The sequence below is a fragment of the Erpetoichthys calabaricus genome, chromosome 8 (assembly GCF_900747795.2).
Source record: "Erpetoichthys calabaricus chromosome 8, fErpCal1.3, whole genome shotgun sequence".
NCBI lineage: Eukaryota > Metazoa > Chordata > Cladistia > Polypteriformes > Polypteridae > Erpetoichthys > Erpetoichthys calabaricus.
The window spans coordinates 141,260,443-141,279,892 of NC_041401.2; the positions used below are offsets into that span (position 1 = coordinate 141,260,443).

The window sequence follows — 19,450 nt, forward strand, 5'->3', positions numbered from 1 at the left end:
CGTGCGTGTGTGGTTTTGTCAGTTTTACAATAAAAACAGACATCAGTTATTTGTGAAGCAGGAATATTCTGATCATTCTGATCCCTAATCACTGATAAACATTCAGAAGAAACAGCGCTATTGCAGTGTTTTCCTCCATAACATCCTTTCAGCAAACAGGACTAATGTCCCTGCTGAAACAGATCGCCCTTTAATGAAATGCTGCCAATACGGAATAACAGAAATCACCGGGCGGCTTTCGGTTAATGATAAATCAGTGTCACTTGATGATCGCCCCTGACACATACACTTAATCAGTAGTATGTGGGACCCACGATTTGTGAGTTTAAGTGTGTGCGCGTGCGTGTACGTGCGTGTGTACGTGTGCACGTGTGTCGTTTTGTCAGTTTTACTATAAAAACAGTTAAACGTCAGTTATTTGTGAAGCAGGAATATTCTGGTCATTTTGATCCGTGATCAACATTTTAAAGAAACAAAGCAACTCCATTGTTTTCCTCCATAACATCCTTTCAGCAAATGGGACTAAGTTCCTTGCTGAAGCATATTGCCCTTTAATGAAATGCTGCCAATGCGGAATAACAGATATCACCGTGCGGCTTTCGGTCACTGATAAACCAGCGTCTCATGAGGTGAAAAAATGGGACATACTGCGGTTGCGATCAATGCTTTCCGGTAATTCGGCTTTTGAGAAGAATCTGTCATGGGAGGGACAAGAGGGAGCGAGTGAGGCGGGTACAATGAGCCGGGGCGGGACGGAGCGGGGTGAAGAGGCGGTTATCTGTGCAAGTGTTTTAAATAATGAAAGGAAAAAAAGTGCTTTGAAATCGAGGACCCCCAACCAAGAGGGCTTATGAAACAAAACACGACAGACAGGCATATGCTAGTTGCATAAAATATGCACAATAATTACAACAGTGTTGAAGCAATGATGAAGTGAAAGGGAGATGCTAAACATGGGTGGCCACGTTGTGCCTGCCCGTAAATCCCAACCAATGTATATATTTGAACGGATCTATCTGAACCAATGTATATATATGGACGGATGTATCTGAACCAATGTATATATTTAAACCAATCTATTTAAACCAATATATATATCGAAACCAATGTATATCAACCAATATATATATCTCAACCAATGTATATATTTGAACGGATGTATTCAAACTGATGTATATATCTGAACGGATGTATCTCAACCAATGTATATATATCAGAATGGATCTATGCAAACCAATTTATATATATCTCAACCAATGTATTTAAACCGATGTATATATCTGACCGGATGTATTCAAACCGATGTATATATCTGAACCAATGTATCCCAACCAATGTATATATGTGAACCGATATATATATATCTGAACGGATGTATTAAAACCAATGTATATATTCAAACCAATGTATCCGAACCGATATATACATCTGAACCAATGTATATATTTACTAACCAATCTTTTTTTCCTGAACGGCCCCTCATAGTATATATATATATATATATATATATATATATATATATATATATATATATATGTGTGTGTGTGTGTGTGTGTATGTATGTATGTATGTATGTGTGTATATATATGTATGTGTATATGTATATGTGTGTGTATGTATGTGTGTATATATATGTTGATATGTGTATACTGTATGTATATATATATATGTGGATGTGTATATGTATATATATATATATATGTGTGTGTGTGTGTGTGTGTATGTATGTATGTATGTGTGTATATATATGTATGTGTATATGTATATGTGTGTGTATGTATGTGTGTATATATATGTTGATATGTGTATACTGTATGTATATATATGTGGATGTGTATATGTAGATATGTGTATATGTAGATATGTGTATATGTATATATATGTATATATATATGTTTATGTGTGTGTGTGTGTATATTATATATATAAAAGACAGCAACACTCATAACAATGACAACACAATTACATTGACAATCATATTACGTTATTTTTAAAATGTTTCCTTTTCTTTTTCATAACCTCTTTAACACACTACTTCTCCGCTGCGAAGCGCGGGTATTTTGCTAGTATAATAATAAAAGGAAAAATAGGGTCACCTAACACTTATGCACAAGAATACATTTTTGTTCCAATAAAATGCAGCGCACTCTTTTAACTGGTGCTATTCACCAGTTACACTATTTACTATTTAAACATTTTGCCATTTGAAGAAAGAAATTTGTCTGATGTGTAATGGCAAGTATCTAGTATCAATTGCTGAATCAATCAATCAATTGAAGAAATCTCAAACAATCAAATTGTTATTGTAGTTAGGAGAGAAATCAGTAGCTATTGCCAATTTTCTAGTGAGTTTTGGAGTCCTTTCTGTTTTTTGAATTTATTTTGCCCCTTTTCGGTTAGTGACTTAAATTTTTGTTCTTGATTTTTGAGGTTTTGACCTTTCCTTGCACTTTAACCACAATTTTCACCTTGCCTTTTAAACATGTTTTTAACCTCCAGGTTTTAATCATTACAACACTTCAGGACATCCTTGCTCGGTCTTCAACAGAGTCAGGGGGAGAGTTTAGGCAAGAGTTCAACGAAGGGGAGGAAGTGAGCCAAGCGGGTCAAGGGATCACGGAGAAAAGGTATGTGAAGGGAGAGGGGGAGTTGTGGGACAAAGGTAGTAAGTGGGCCTGCCACTCCAATAAGAAGAAGGTCAAACTTGATTTGTGCAGAAGGACTGAGAGGCAACAGGGTTTGCAGTTTTCTTGTGTCTAATTTTTTGTTGCTCCTTTTGTGCATCCCTTGTGTCCTTCTCAGGATCAAAGCCCTTCTGGAGAGATGCACAATAAGGTTTCTCAAAAGTAGCCATTCAGCTAAGCCTTTCAAAAGTACCTTTATAAACCTGATCAATAAAATGACACCTTAGATGATGTCCTTGACATGCCCCAAAGGTAAAGAATATGAAGCCTCAAGATATAGGGTGCTGCTTTTTTCACCATCTAAGGAGAAGAGATGAAGAGCTAAGAATTTTTCTTTTCAATAAATACGAGAAATACTTAAATATTATATTATAGCTGGAGATATAACAGTATTTTTGGAAATTGTTTAATAAACATTTGTCACCCCAAGGTCCTGCATGTACTGCATAGCAAGTCAATTTGCCCCTTGACAAAGTCATTCAACCATTAGGGTTATTAAAGGGTTTAGGGGAGAGTAGGAGGACGTATTTACTGCTGTGATTTCATTAGTGATGGTATTAAATAAGATAAGCAGGAGAATTATGCTATTGCATTCTACTCTTATAGAAGAAACAAAAGACACCTAAGACATTAGCATTGATCCTACAAACATTGTCTAAACCGTACTATGCAGATGTGATTTTATCTGTTTACTTCTTTTTCAGCAGTGAAAAACCACAATTTTCAATGTTACTGTACAAAACTCTGGACTTCGCATTTTGAAAATAAATGGCATAATTACAGCTTTTACAGACATAATTAACAATTATGAAGCAGCAGGAATGTTGTGGAGCAAAGGAAATGATTTTGTCATACTGTATTAACAGGTGCATTATTTGTTCGTCTTCAGAGTCTATAAAATATTTGATCAAATATTAAAGGGCTAAAGCAACAACTGCTAACTAATTTGCACTTTCTCCAGAATTTTAAAGCTTGCTGTTATGTTCTTTGATGAAAGCCCCCCAAGTTCCAATCGGAGGGCTTCCATTTGCTACCAGTTTCTTAAGTAAGCTACTAGGTTCTAGAGTTGGGATGTCTGGGTGTATCTCATGGTAATAGTTGAGTTTATCCAACACTCTGGGTAACCCAACCATCGAGGCATAAAACATGGGACCACCCCAGTGCCGTGGCCAGCTATAACCAAAGACATAGATTATGTCAATGTCCTCAGGAGATGCTGCAATCCTTTCCTCGAGGATATGAAAGCCCATATTTATAAGAGGATACAGGCAACGTTCAAGAATTTCATCTTGGCCCACATAATGTTTCTGAATGCCATGTAGCTCTCTGTACTCTTCTAGAAATTTGTGGAGCCACAGATTAAAAGTGGGAACTCTCCCTCCTGGCTTCTCATACAGGTACCAACCCTGACCAGTTTTCTGCCCCAGATATCCTCTCTCACAGAGAATATCAAGGAGGGGGCTATACCTGCCACCAGCTCGATGGCGAAATGAGCCACCAGGTATTTGTTTCGGTCCAGTAAGACCTTGCTCCTGTCTTATCTTCCACTCTATATCCAGACCAGAGAGGTCAGACACTTTAAAAATACCCATGGGAAACCCAAAATCCTCTAGTACTTGATCCACTTGCTCAGGTATGGCTCCCTCCTCTAACAAGAAGTAGGCCTGCTCAGCATACAGTTTAAACATGCGGTTCCCAACAAAGCCATTGCAGTTACCAACAACAACTCCCACCTTCTCCATTTGCTGTGCAAGCTGCATGGCAGTTGCCACTGCTGTAGGAGAGGTCCTAGGACCATAAATTACTTCTAGTAATTTCATTACATGTGCAGGTGCAAAAAAATGCATGCCCACTACCAAATGAGGTGTGGTGGTGACAGAGGCAATCTCATCAATATCTAACGTTGACGTGTTTGTGCACAGGATAGCATCAGCAGAGCACAAAGAAGAGAGCTGTTGGAAAATCTGCTTCTTCAGCGACATGTTCTCAAACACTGCCTCAACTACAAGATCAACCTCCTGTAACTTTGCTAGATCTAAGGTGAAAGCAGCCATTTCTCTGTATGCCTTTGTAAGTTGTTTCTTTTTGAATTCCTTCTCTAACATTGACATAATGACTGTCTTTCCAGCTTCTAGTTGCTTTAACCCCATTTCCACTGCAATGACGGGGATTCCAGCCTTAATAAGTGCAACAGTGATCCCTCTTCCCATTGTTCCTAGACCTGAAAAAAAATCAAAAAAGAGAAAGAAAAAAAAACAGATCAGATAAAGTATACTTTAACTTCTTATACACAAGCTGTTTACACTCGCATAGACATAAATATGTGACACGCCTTTAAAAAGAAATTCTGTCCTATACATTTTCAAATTTTGATTGCTTATATTGACTTAAATATAGTGTATTTAATCCATATGGCAATAACTCTCCTTGAATAGGATGCTGAACAATTTCATCTACTTTTTGAACATTTTTATTTACAGGGTTGCTCGTGTGAAGCTTATACCTAAACCAGCAGCACTTGATTTAAGGAAGGAACAAATGCTTGAGAGCAGATCCAAGCTGTAAAAACAGTCTTTGTGTTTGTGTTAGGTAGGAGAACAGTTTAAGAATTTTTGGCTAAAGGATAAATTTGGTATTTTTCAATTGGAAAATATTTCTTCACAAACATGCTATATACAGTGGAACCTCGGTTCACAACCATAATTCATTCCAAAACTCTGGTCGTAAACCGATTTGGTCGTGAACTGAAGCAATTTCCCCCATAGGATTGTATGTAAATACAATTAATCCATTCCAGAGCGTACAAACTGTATCTAAATATATATTTTTTAAAATTTTTAAGCACAAATATAGTTAACTATACCATAGAATGCACAGCATAATAGTAAACTAAATGTAAAAACATTGAATAACACTGAGAAAACCTTGAACAACAGAGAAAACTGACACTGCAATAGTTCACGCTATAGTGCTAGGAACCGCTCGCTAAAAACACTTTTTTTTAATGAGTTTTACGCACGGGGAAAAAATGAACATTTGAAAAATCCATAATTTAATAAACCACCAAGAAAAGTAACATTGCAACAATGCAGGCTACGAACCGATCACTGTAAGCAGAAGTGAAAACAAAAACAAGCCTTCTCTACCTTATGCGTCCCTCCCTCTCTCGCTCGCTCTCTCTCTCTCTCTTTGAGCCTGGAGCGCCTGTGTGTGTGTCTCTCTAGCGTGCTCCTGTGTGTGTGCACGCCTCTCTCTCGTGCTCCTGTGTGTGTGCGTCTGTCTCTCTCTGGTGCTGCCTGTGTGTGTGCGTGTCTCTCTCTCACGCGCTGCCTGTGTGTGCAGCTCTCTCTCGCTGCCTGTGTGTGTGCTGCCTGTGTGTGTGTGTCGCGTGCTCTCGCTCTCTCTCTCTTGCTCACTGCACAGGAAATGCACAGGGAGAGACTGAACATGTACAAACCGAAAGGGAACCTGGCTTGTTCGTATACCGAGTGTGTGGTCGTGAACCGAGGCAAAAGTTTGGCGAACTTTTTGGTCGTAAACCGATTTGTACGTGTACCGAGACGTTCGTGAACCGAGGTTCCACTGTATGTATTTGCCACTTAAAATTGTGCTCCAAAGTTAAGTTCTTTCTATAAATAAAAAAAAATATATCATGCCTGCGCTGGCAGTTTACATTGCAGTCTAAGGAGCACGGAGTACAAGCTTAAAAACTTGCCAAATACGTCCATTTTTTGGGTGGATTAATCCTTTAAAAAACCCTGCATTAAAAAAAAGAAACAAAAGAAAAGAATGTGGCTGGGAATTAAAATTGGGGTAATCTGAACTGGAACAGCAGTTATTGTTGGTGCCAGATGGGTAGCTTTGAGTATTTCTGTAACTGCTGATCTCCTGGGATTTTCACATGCAGCAGTCTGTACAGTTTACTCATAGCAAACGAGAATAGTGTGAAAACAAAAAACATCCAGTGAGTGGCAGCTCTGTAGACGTTAACACTAGAATTACCAAAGCCTACGAAAAAACTCGTAAACCCGGCCCACCTTAAATCCGTTCACACCTCTCCATCAGCGTCTTTGTCTTGTAAATGTGTCGATAAGCAAAAGCAGCAAGCAGCCCGCTATCCCATCCTCCCACCACCGCAGAAACAGCAAAAACCTCTTCCAGCTCAAGCCTTGTTTATCAGGAAGTCAGAGCTGTATAGGTTAAAAAATATAGCGTTTTTGGAACACATGCATTTCATGTGTGTTCCATATCTACAAAGATCTATGTAAGTGTAAGATGACAGGAAATGCAAGAAATGTTGAACACATACCTAAAAGACAAACTTTTTTCATGTTTTAGTACTTACGACAAAATTTTGACATGAAGTGTATAATGTGTGAAGTCCAAATATCAAATAAGCACTTTCACCAATGTCAATACTGCCCATGGGTGAGTACTGGCCCACTTCAAGCACTGATATTTGCTTCAAAATTCATTGACCAAATGGTAAGTGCAAAAGAAGAGCAAGAAGTCATCTAAAAACTTAGGGCAGCCTCTCTTACTTAAAGTGTATTGGAAACGTTAAGTGCACTGGCCTAGAAGCAGTCAACCTTCTTGTACTGCCCCTGTGATTATTTAAATTTACTTCTTAATAAACTTTTTGTTGACAGGTTTCCTTCACTGATTTGCATATGGGCATCTTTCATTTTGTTTGTCACAGTGTGCTAGTGAATCAGTGATACGATTTATCAAATCTGATTTTGTGTGGGTTATAGTTTATCCCTGAAAGTCATTCAGTCCTTCTTCCAAGTCCCCACAGGTGATCAGCCTCCTTGGTGACCAACTTTGAGTAAGTGATTCATATGTAAATGGACTTCTGTGACCCATGCCGATGCTGCAAGCTGTTGTAAAATCTTCTCTTAATGGAGGCATACATGACACATATTCATGCTGATGCAATTCTAATGACTAACCAATGCAGTCACATTACTGGGACTTCAGCAGGTCTAAGACAGGTGTAGTATATGCCAATGACATTCGATGACTTTAGAGAAGTGACTCAGGACAGAACATCTCATATCCTTATGTCTATGTCAAGGCCTCTCCCCTGGCTTATGTGTAAATGACTTTTTATTCAAGTCTTTTTGCATTTATTTAATTATACAATTATAATTTTTTATGTTAATATTGTTATTTATGTTTATGCCAATCAGCCACAACATTAAAACCACCTGCCTAATATCATGGAGGTCTTCCTCGTGCTGCCAAAACAGCTGTGACCCATCAAGGGATGGACTGCAGAAGACCACTGAAAGTGTCTTGTGGTATCTGGCACCAAGACATTAGAAGCAGACCCTTTAAGTCATGTAAGTTGTGAGTTGGGGCCTCCATGGATCAGACTTGTTTTTCCAACACATCCACCATATGCTCGACTGGACTAAGGCATTGAGATCTGGGAAATTTGAAGTCCAAGTCAACACCTTGAACTCTTTGCCATGTTCCTCAATGTTTGCAATGTGACTGGGTGCATCATCCTGTTAAAAGAGGGCACTGTCATCAAGGAATACCGTTGCCATGAAGGGGTGCACGTGGTCTGCAACAATCTTTAGGTAGGAGGGATAAGTCAAAGTAACATCCGCATGAATGCCAGGACCCAGGGTTTTCCAGCAGAACATTGTCCAGAAGATCACACTGCCTTTGCCAGTTTGACTGTTTCCCAAAGTGCATTCTGCTGCCATCTCTCCCCCAGGTAAACAATGTATACATACCCAGCCATACATATGATCTTAAAGATAAAATAATTTATCAGACCAGGCCACTTTCTTCCATTGCTCCATGGTCTAGTTCTGACACTCAGGTGTCCATTGTAGGTGCTATCAGCGGTGGACAGGGGTCAGCATGGGCGCTCTGAATGGTCTTTGGCTATTTGGAGATGCTCTGACCTAGTCGTCTAGCCAATGTATCTTGGCACTTATCAAAAGACACTTAGATCCTTAACCTTGTCCATTTTTCTTGCTTCCAAGACATTAACCTTCAAGAACTGACAGTTCACAAGCTGCCTGATACATCATAATATGTATTTTTGTTAATAACAACAACAACAACATTTATTTATATAGCACATTTTCATACAAAATAAACCCTTCTTTTATAAACATTCTTTTTACGGTGTTCTTTGCCAACCAGAGGTTGGGGGGTTCCCTTTTCTTTGGGCATTTTGATTATTTTTGGGGCTCTTCTGATATTTTTGAACATTTTGAAGCTAGGACATTCCTCCTCACACTGCCATTCCCTCCAAGGCTCCATTGTCTTTGCTGGTGCTCTCATTACCAACTTCTGTTGACTGTATCTTGAGCTCTTTAACTGTTAGTATGGGTTTCAAACTCACTCTAGGTGGTCCCAGTTGGAACTGAAGTCTGTTCTGTGCCTTATCAGTGGCATCTTTGTCCCACGATAGCTGGGCAACCTTTAAAATTATTTACATCAACACTGTCTTGTTTCATGTTCATTTGTACTGCCAGCTGACATCTGCATAATACATTATTTCATGCTAGTCAAAGTTTTGCATGACCACTTATAAAACCTTTAATCCAAAATGTGTATAACATTGTGTAGTTTGTATTAGAGAAATATCCTAAAACATCGATGGCACCTTAAATAGATAGGATGTGATGTCACCCGTAACAACTGTCACACACATGCGAGTAGGAGGAAGCTGTATTTTTTTTTTTTTTGTTCTTTATTTCGCCTTATACAATTTCTTGTATTAGGAATTTGGTAGTTTTCGCATACCCCTTGGGGTCAGAGCGCAGGGTCAGCCATTATACAGCACCCCTGGAGCAATTACAGGTTAAGGGCCTTGCTCAAGGGCCCAGCAGAGCAGTGGCCTTTTGGCAGTGATGAGGATTCGAACCGGCAACCTTCGGGATACCAGCGCAGATCCTTAGCCTCAGAGCCGGGTGATTCCACACCAGACCAGAGGGTGGTGGGGTGCACTAAACCTTCTTCTGTTACCTCTACAGACCAAAAACGGGAAAATCTGTCTGACTCATCCCTGAAGATGTCACTTCCGGTTCTGGCGCCTAGAGGAATGTCACTTCCAGTTACGACGTCAGAAGAAGGTCTCTTACATCATTTCCGGTCTTGGTATTTAAAGTCGCCATCTTAACCACTATTCATCAGTTCTTGTTTGGACTCCATCAAAGACACCACTGTCTTATTCTCAAAGCCCATTGCAGCCAGAGATAATATACAGGTGGCTGCCCTAAACCTTTTTAAGTGTGTCGAGTCTTATATTTTCACACAATATAAGATGGGCAGCACTACTACCAAACAACATGGATGTGGCCACAATCTATACCATAAAATGGTGAGGGCCCTCTGCCAACATAAATGTTCAAAATGGCAACACAATGATGTCAGCATCACATTGATAAAAATAATAACTACATTTTCAGTAGACAAGAGTGTAAAACACGACTTTGAAACTTTGATTTGTAAGAAAAGTGTGGTAGATGAATGTCCAAAGAAGGTGTAAAACATGTTTAATTTGTAATGAAAACAGTTGTGAGAAGAAAAAAACTATTTAAATAATAATATTAAAATCACTCAAAAGAGCAGTTAGCATCCCAGTATTTTCCTCAGTATCTACTGATGTCTAATTAAGTAATATCTGTCATTTACATTTGATGCAATTAATGCACAAGTACTGTCTCTTTCACCATTCATGCTGGAAAGAGAAGAATAACTAGAGCTGCCCTCCTGTGCAATTTCTTGTCTTGATTTTAAAATAAACGTCTTCACATTTTACATACTTTGGTGTCTCTTTGTCCATAGACAGGACCAACTTGGCCTTGCTTTACTACACATGTCTCTGGGCATTCTAACAACATAGAGTCCAATGAAGCATCCAAAATGAAAATGAATGCTACCTGGAAAGCTGGACTTGGAGACACCACTTCAGCCATTTAGTGAGTCTTGGGGTTTGGAGTAGTCAGTGGGCCACTGTGTAGGAGGCCCCATCAGAATAAGAGTATAATGAATATAATAAAGTGTAGAGAGAACATTTAGAAAAACAATAAAGTCACAATTAATTTGCTAAATAAGTGATTCCATATTTTGCAGCAGTTTGTTAATTTCTGCTTTCACTTATTACAGACATCAAGGACCAATGAGGCTTAAACAGGGCAGCTGTTGTTCTGTCCATGTTAGGATATTCTTTGACTAATGCAGCCAATGAGGCACTGGAGGAAGCAGCCAAGAGCAGACACAAACAGATGGCTGAAAAAGAAAAGGCAAGAGTAGCGGCTGGGTCAGCAGCAACAGAAGGCGCAGGGATGGCGCAAGTGGCAGCACTGCTCTGAGGCAGGTGATGAAACAAATGGCATTTCTTTTAATTAACATTGAAAATTAACCATTGCGTTGTTTGCTTGTCTTAGTTTGCTGCTCTGCCGATTCAGTATCTCATGAAGGAACAGTTTGTTTCAAATTTTCTTACCTGAACATGTCTCTGTGTCTCAAGTGGTACTGTAATATTATGACATATACTTGCTTTGACTTGTGATGACCTGAGAGACAGCAGCTCTCTGGTCTTATAGTATCTGTCAATGATGATGGACTGTACTGTAGCGTAGCATCCATTCATCTAGGTTTCTATTTTCTTCTTCTCTTATACAAAACCTTCTTCTTTTCTCATCATTATTAAAAAAATATTTTTTTTCCATTTTTCACTACCAATGAATCCTGCATGTAATTCACTAAATTTAATCTTAATTCACCTTGCAGTCCTTGCATATTTGACTATGGAAGTGCAGTGATTAGCATTACTACCACAAGCCCCAGACTACTGGGTTTGAATCGCGGCCCAGATGCTGTGTGGAGTTCACACATTCTATATCTGTGTGGGTTTTTTTTAGGTGCCACAGCCTTCAAAGATCTCAAAGATGTACAGGTTTGGTAAACCTCTGTGTGTTTGGGCTTCTTGTCTACATCCAATATCAGGCTTAACATACTGAGTATACTAAAATAAATATAGGCTTATATGTATGAAGCACAGTAAAGTTCCTTCTTGCATGTGCTACTCAACATTGTCATGATCAGTGAGTATAACAATCTTACCTCAAACCTTCTGTTTTCCTTATATTAAATAACTTGTCTTTGTGATGTGGGATGAATAACATCACAAGTTTCCATGCTACCCTGTCCCATCTGGTACACCAGGGGAGCTAGGCATATCTCCTCTTTATTGATTTTAGCTCTGCTTTTAACACCATCCTCCCTCACAGATTGGTGTGCAAGCTACTAGCCCTGGGACTCTCGTATTCCACCTGTATATGGATTAAAGACTTCCTGACATACCACACACAAAGGGTTAGAGTGGGCCCTCACATCTCCTCTGCCATCAGCAGCAGCACCCACTCTCCTCAGGGCTGTGTGCTGAGCCCCCTGCTCTTCACGCTGTACACACATGACTGCGCCCCCGCCCACCACAGCAACACCATCGTCAAATTTGCAGATGACACTACTGTGGTGTGGCTCATCTCTGGGGAGGATGGGTCTGCCTACAGAGAGGAAGTGGAGCGGCTGACAGCATGGTGCACTGACAACAACCTGCTCCTGAACACAATTAAGACCAAGGAGCTCGTTGTGGACTTCAGGAAAAAGAAAACAGACATCAAACCACTTTACATCAGAGGGGACTGTGTGGAGAGGGTGTCAGACTTCCGCTTCTTGGGAGTCCACATCATGGAATTCCTGCCCTGGGGTGTGAACACAGCTGAGTTGGCGAAGAAGGCTCAGCAGAGACTTTATTTCCCGAGAGTCCTCAGGAAAAATAACATCCCACAAAAACTGCTGGTGTCCTTCTATCGCTGCTCTATCGAGAGTATCCTGTGCTACTGCCTCTGTGTGTGGTTTTCCAGATGCACAACAGCACAGAGGAAAACACTTCAGCGGATTGTAAAGACTGCCCAGCAGATCATCGGCAGTTCTTTACCCTCTATGGATGAACTGCACAGCTCTCACTGCCTCAGGAAAGTGGAAAACATCTTAAAAGACTCCGCACATCCCGCTCATGACATGTTCAAACTGTTGCCATCAGGCAAAGGATATAGGAGCATAAAAACAAACACAAATAGACTGAATAGCAGTGTCTACCCTGTTGCTATTAGGGCACTGAATGTCACCTAATCACCTCAAATGCAGCAGTGTAATAGATGACATCTTGTGCAATAGTGTTTCATGTGCAATCAAGTTAGTCTTATGTTGAATGTTTGTGTTCTACCTTATCTCTTCTTATCCTTTTTTATGCTTTTGGAAGGATGGATGGATGGATGGATGGACAATAAAGATATTCTAATTCTGATTCATGAAGTTGCATAACCCAAGGACAAGATATGTAGCTACAGAGAAAACTTGCAAACCTAAGGACCAGGAATTAGACCCAGATCTCAGGTGCCATATGACAACTTCTACAACTAAACTAGCCCAGTGTGGGTGAGTATGTGAGAGTGTGTACGATTTCTTCCTGTGATGGTTTGGCACCATCAATAATAGGTTCCTGCATTATCCCCTGTGTTGATGGGATGGCCTCCACCATCCGATTGCCCTGAATTAGAATAGTAGGTGTGATAATGAATGTTGCTACTATTAAGCACTTTTGTCACTGGTGCAACTTCCCTGAATTTTATAATTTTTTTTTTTCGATTGTTGCCAAAAGTATTTTGACAATCACTAATTTTTATGACAAAGAAGATTTTATTTTTAAAGGCCTCCGTGATTTCACTCTTTGTTGTTATAAAGAGTGGCTTACGCTGCCACTGATACCCAGCGTGGACTCAAAAACATGTCATCATATGGGAAATTCACACAAGGGGTGTGGTGGAGTGATTTCTAGCATATATGTTGATAAATATTTTGTATGTCTTTATTTGTAAGGTTGACAAACCAAAGGTAATATCAGTGTTTCAGCAGTGCCTTGATGTTTACCTAACCAACCTCCCCAGTCATTAGGACTGACTCAGGATGTGAAATTTATGGTGAGAGTGATAGAGCACGTATCAAAACCAGTTTGACAAAGGTGACAGTGTTTAGACTTAGAGCCTATAAGCCATCCACCGCTGGAAGGCCATAAACTGACTAAACAAAGCAACTGGGGGATAAGTTGTACCTGAGCGATTTCATTGGTAACTGGTGAGGAAGGGACAGGTAAATTAATTCTATTGGTCTAAAGTATGGCTGGTTATTACTGATTGTGAATTGGAGGCCATTCTGTACTACGATGCCCCATTGGTTTGTGTTTTGTGGTATGAAAGGAATAAAGTTGGTCAAATTGCCTTTACCTCTCTCTCTCGATATCTGGCCATGAAGACCATGATGAAGACAACTCTATCAATCCTCCATTTAAAGGCCATGTGGTTTTAAAACAAACTAGACTGAAGATAAGCTGAAAGCCACCTATGGACGCAAGATGCATTACTACCTAGGCTATAAGGGTATGGTTTGCAAATATTCACATAATAATCTGTTTCCTTAATATTTTGGGGCATTTTTATCAATAATACATAATTAAATGTGTAACTTGACTCCTGCTGGTTCTTTCACTCTGTCTAATTGCCTGGTGTTACAAATGCAGAAGGGAAGGGTGGAAAGAAGTGCTGTAGTACCTGATCATAGAGTGTATAGGATTTTAGATGTTTTATTAGGGCCATGACAAATCAACCAATGGCCCACACACTTTGGATTAAAAAAATTCTGGAAAAATTACCAGGTGTACCCATGTTGGTCAGGAGACACCCTGTAAAAAATGGTTTTTGATGCAAGATCAATACTTTACAAGATACAGCCAGTTTACAGAGTGGCGGTAGGGGGTGTTAATTTTATCCTGCCTCATTTTTTCATCAAATTTCACAAGTCTAGAGCTCAAGAACTAATACATTGGTATAGAATGTGATTAAATTAAAACATTTGGTCCAGATGAGCCTGCATGGTCAAAGTAGCCCCTTGAAATTGACCAAAATTTAATCTGAGTTTTTGGCTTTGCTATATTTAGGCCTCAGAAACACATAAACCATGTAGGATACAGGAAAATAATTTTTAAAATGTCTGGATATTCTCACAGTGCATTAAGCTGGTCTGAAAATTAGACCCAGAATGTCATTTTCACATTTGTGAGGTCAGCTGGTCAAACCCTAATGCAGTTTGTTTGTTGATAACCTTTTGAAAAGCCCTGTGTAGGTATCTAAACATGGAAAAAAACTTCAGTAGGCTGTATCAGTTATATAGTAAGTATGCTTTCTTAAAGCTTAACCATGGCAAAGCGAAATATGCAAAATATTTTTTTCCATTTTTTCAAGTGGTGTCATTTGGACCAAACATTTTATTTTGTTACGTACTATACCTATAAAGGTGCCAGTATCCAAATTTGAGCCTGCTAGGTGGTTTAGGTGTTTTATGTGGCCTAGGAACCCCTGCAGATTTTATTTTTTTCTCCAGCTGTCTGTTTTTTTTTTTTTTTGTTTTTTCTGTCCACCCTGGCCATCGGACCTTACTTTTACACTATGTTAATTAGTGTTCCCTAATTCTATTTTCTTATTTTTTTAGTCTTTTTTCACTTTCTTCATCATGTAAAGCACTTTGAGCTATATCATTTGTATGAAAATGTGCTATATAAATAAATGTTGTTGTTTAGTTCTTGAGAAATGGTCTTGTGAAGTTGATGACAAAATAAAATTGTGTCAAATTTGACACACCAAAAATTGGCTGCATCTTGGAAATTATTGATCTTACATCAAAATAATTGTACAGGGTGTCTCCTGGATAACATGAATACACCTGGTATTTTTTCATAATTTTTTGAGACAGAAGAGTGAGGGATTTCTGGAAAATTAGTTTATTTGACATGGAATGACCCATTAAGGTCTACACAATACAGAGTATAAAAGGGGGAAATAGGTTCCCCTTAAGACCCTACACAATAAAACAAGGGTTGAAGTAAAACCACAATGTTTTGTCCAGGCATTAGTAACATGAGACAGGTGGCCTGTTTTCCACACGCCAGCTCTCTGTTCTCTCCCTACCTCCCAAACATCAAGTCTCTGTTTTACTTCCTTCCTTCCTCTTTTCTCCAGAACATGACCGACTTTTACCCCAACAGACAATGGTTGTCCTCTTCTACTGATCTGTATGCTCAAACACCTCAGGAATTGCGGTGGCCATTTTAATTTTCTCCTGAGGCCCACTGCTGGTATTAGGGGTAATCCTTAAAAGTTAAGACAGCATGCCTCACCCTTGGTATCCCTGAAAAGCCAGACAAGAAGATTTATTCTTGTCAGTAGCATAACAGCTTGCAGGACAAATGTTTACCTTCCATGAAGCTTGAAAAAGACCCTCACTGCACGGTAGGCCCTGTGCTTAAAAATATGGGAGCATCACGCCTGGTATAACCTCGTCAGAAAAGCAGTTATACATCGACCTTCATTTAGGGAATACTGTCAGACGTTGCAAAGATAGTCTGTACTGAAATTTAAACACTGTCAGTCTAAAATATTTTTCATGTGAAAATGTTGAAATAGGATTCGATTTACTCCTTGGCAGACAGACTGCACCCAAGAGCAAAACAAAATATGAGGTTAGGACTTCCTATGGCTCCCATAAACAGCCTCGCTGACATCGCTTTCTTACTACGCCTGCATGCTAACACTGACACTGTAATGAGGTACGTGAAAAATATTTTTGTACTTGTCCAGATTATTAAAATTTGTTTTGCTGCAATACCATTTTGCTTTGTTGTTTTATTGTTGGGCGGCATGGTGGCACAGTGGGTAGCGCTGCTGCCTCGCAGTTGGGAGACCTGGGGACCTGGGTTCGCTTCCCGGGTCCTCCCTGTGTGGCGTTTGCATGTTCTCCCCGTGTCTGTGTGGGTTTCCTCCCACAGTCCAAAGACATGCAGATTAGGTAGATTGGTGATTCTAAATTGGCCTTAGTGTGTGCTGGGTGTGTTTGTGTGTGTCCTGCTGTGGGTTGGCACCCTGCCCGGGATTGGATCCTGCCTTGTGCCCTGTGTTGGCTGGGATTGGCTCCAGCAGACCCCCGTGACCCTGTGTTCAGATTCAGGGGGTTGGAAAATGGATGGATGGATGGATGGTTTTATTGTTGTAGTCATTTTCTTTTTGGCAACAGTTGATTGCTAGGAATGTCACCAGCATCATGTTCGTGTGATGTCATCCCATCAAAACATTTAAGAGGGTGGTGTGCGTCCTTCAGCAGCCAAGCTTTTGGATTAAAAACAAACTCTTTGCAGAAGACTAGTGCATTATGCTACTTAGGAAATGGTTAAGCTCTTGATTTTGACTGTGACTGTTGTCCTGTGTTTTGCTGTTTTTTGCTGGCCTTTTTGACCTTTTTGAATTGACTTGTGCTTGCCTTTTTGACCACTCTTTTACTTTGTGTCTTCTTCACTTGGTGTACGTCCTTTTTAGGACTAACCAAATAAAACTTTCTAATTATAATAGTCAACATCAATGAATGACAATCTTTGCTTGAAAATGAAAGAATCAAAACAAAGATAATATAAAAGCAAAATAAAAAAAAATTAGGCCAGTGGAACACATTGGCATGCATTCTTATCTTCATATTGACTGCTGTGGAAAAATTGTTACACATAGTAAAAAGACTAATACAGTATGTTGAAAAGGTGCTGATGAACAGACCACACACTTTGTATTAGGAGATAAAAAGATATGGAGCAAAGCAGGCTCGTGGCCTGAGGACCAGCGAATGGTCAGAACCAACGTCAAAACGACACTAATAAATTAGCAAAATCATCAGAATTCATGTTCAGAAGGATTTAGTGAAGATCTGAAGTTAATCTAGCAAAAGGAGCCATAAACAAAAATAAACATGAACAAGATGAGGAGCAATTGGGAGTTAAAATTTATCAAGAAGCTTTGATGCGTGGAATACTCTACTGCCATCATTAATACACCACATACTGCATTATGACATGAAGCACTGCATCAAGGGCAATCAGATGAGCACGATGAGCATAGCAATAGATATGCAACATCAAAAATAATTAGAAATTGAGACGCATACAGCAAAAAAACCTTATAAATGGCAGTGAGATGGTGTAATTGTCATAACAAAGTAGTAAAACAAATACCAGAAAAAAACAATTAATAACCAATGATACTCAAAACTAAAGAAAAGGAATAAATAGCAGGAATGAAATCAAAATTCAGAATGCCATAGCACCTGAAAAGTTAAGTCTTTAACAAGTCATGACTGGTGCATATGGTGAAAACAGCACCAGTAGCAGGGATTTGAAATCTCCCATAGTGATGGGACGAGAAATGTGGGTGGTGAATTATGTCTATTCATCCATTTTCTAACCAATTTAAATTAGCAAAATCCAATTTCGGGTTATAGTGCTTCAGAGATCATATCAGTTGAGAAGAGCTCACTGTAACAAAGCACCCCTGAGTGATCTTTACGCAATCTTAGGTCACACACAATTCCACCATGACGAAAAAGGAGCAACATGTAAATGCAGAGAGGATATACAGAGACCACTCGGTTGGCATTGGGAATGAACAGGATTGCAGATACTCTGAGGAGACAGTGCAATTCTCATTCAAAGCAATTCCGCCCATTTTTATTTCAACTTTCTCTTAGTTGGAGTCACCAAGATCCAAAGCTTCTAAATAAAACTTTCCATAATTAATTCAAAAGTTGCAGAGATTGATACAGCTTATCTAAACAAAATCATCCACAAGACAGAAACCAACACAGAGCATGGGAGAGGCACTTTATAAATAAAATGAATGAATTTATTATTAACCTTAGAAAATGGGTGGCGGGTCATCAGAGAGTGCAACTCATTTGCACCCTGTCACAACACAACAGACTAATGTGCGCAACTTTGGGATGTGGAAGGAAACCAGAGCACCCATAGAAGAGCCATGTGGACATATGGAAAACATTTGAACTCTGTACAGTGTCAGGGTCAGGATTTGAATACTGGAGCTAAGCGGCAGCACTGCTAATCACTGTTCAATCATGCCATCCTAAATAAAACATCCATTCATCCACCATCTGTACTTTCCTTGTCCGATTCACGGGAGTTGGAGCCTATGCTGGCGGCTTTTTAAAGGACAATGCAGGAACAATCCTGGGTAGGGAGTGAGTCTATCACAGTGCACAAGCATGCATATTTAATTACACATGAATATTTAGCATCAGTATACATGCGGGATTTGACTCTGACTTCATTTTCTTTTCATGGATGTGTGAAAAACCAGGTAAGGAGTCAATGAATGGGGCTATCTCATGCTAAAAAATACAAAGAAAATCCAAATAAGAGGTAGAATGTGTGCTAGAAGGTAGATCACATTTATGCTAACTGGAAACTCTGATCCTGCTTGGGTGTTCAAACAGCATTACGCTGTACGAAACTGTTCAGTCAAGTATGAATTTGGCACCTATGGCTCATTGTCCTTTTTTTCAAAAATCATAAGATGCAAGTCAAGGCTTGTTTTTGTCCTGGGATATTTCAAGTCTCTTCTTAAATCACCTCAAGCCAGCATTGCTAAAAAAAAAAAAAAAAAGATGAGGTACAAAATAAAATGAATGAGATTTTCCAGCAGAGCCACATTGCTGTGAAGTACTGGTAGGCAATTTTTATTTCAGCGCTGTGCAATTTGACTCAGTGTGATAAAGTGAGACGTAAATGACAGGCATTGCAATTTTTATGAAGGCATAACAATATTGTGTTCCCTTTACCAACACAC

The 19,450-nt window shown here is 39.5% G+C and overlaps 1 protein-coding gene across 3 annotated transcripts in view; it reads right to left on the reverse strand.

The window, feature by feature from the left end:
* Positions 1-3,347: 3,347 nt before the first annotated feature.
* The window catches only part of ehhadh (enoyl-CoA, hydratase/3-hydroxyacyl CoA dehydrogenase), a 185,173-nt gene continuing 169,070 nt past the window's right edge, over positions 3,348-19,450 (reverse strand). For all 3 annotated transcript variants that reach the window (XM_051931375.1, XM_028807544.2, XM_051931374.1), the window contains one exon: positions 3,348-4,905. In XM_051931375.1, coding sequence (XP_051787335.1) covers positions 3,650-4,905 — 1,256 coding nt within the window. In that variant the 3' untranslated portion in view covers positions 3,348-3,649. The remainder of the gene's footprint in view (positions 4,906-19,450) is intronic.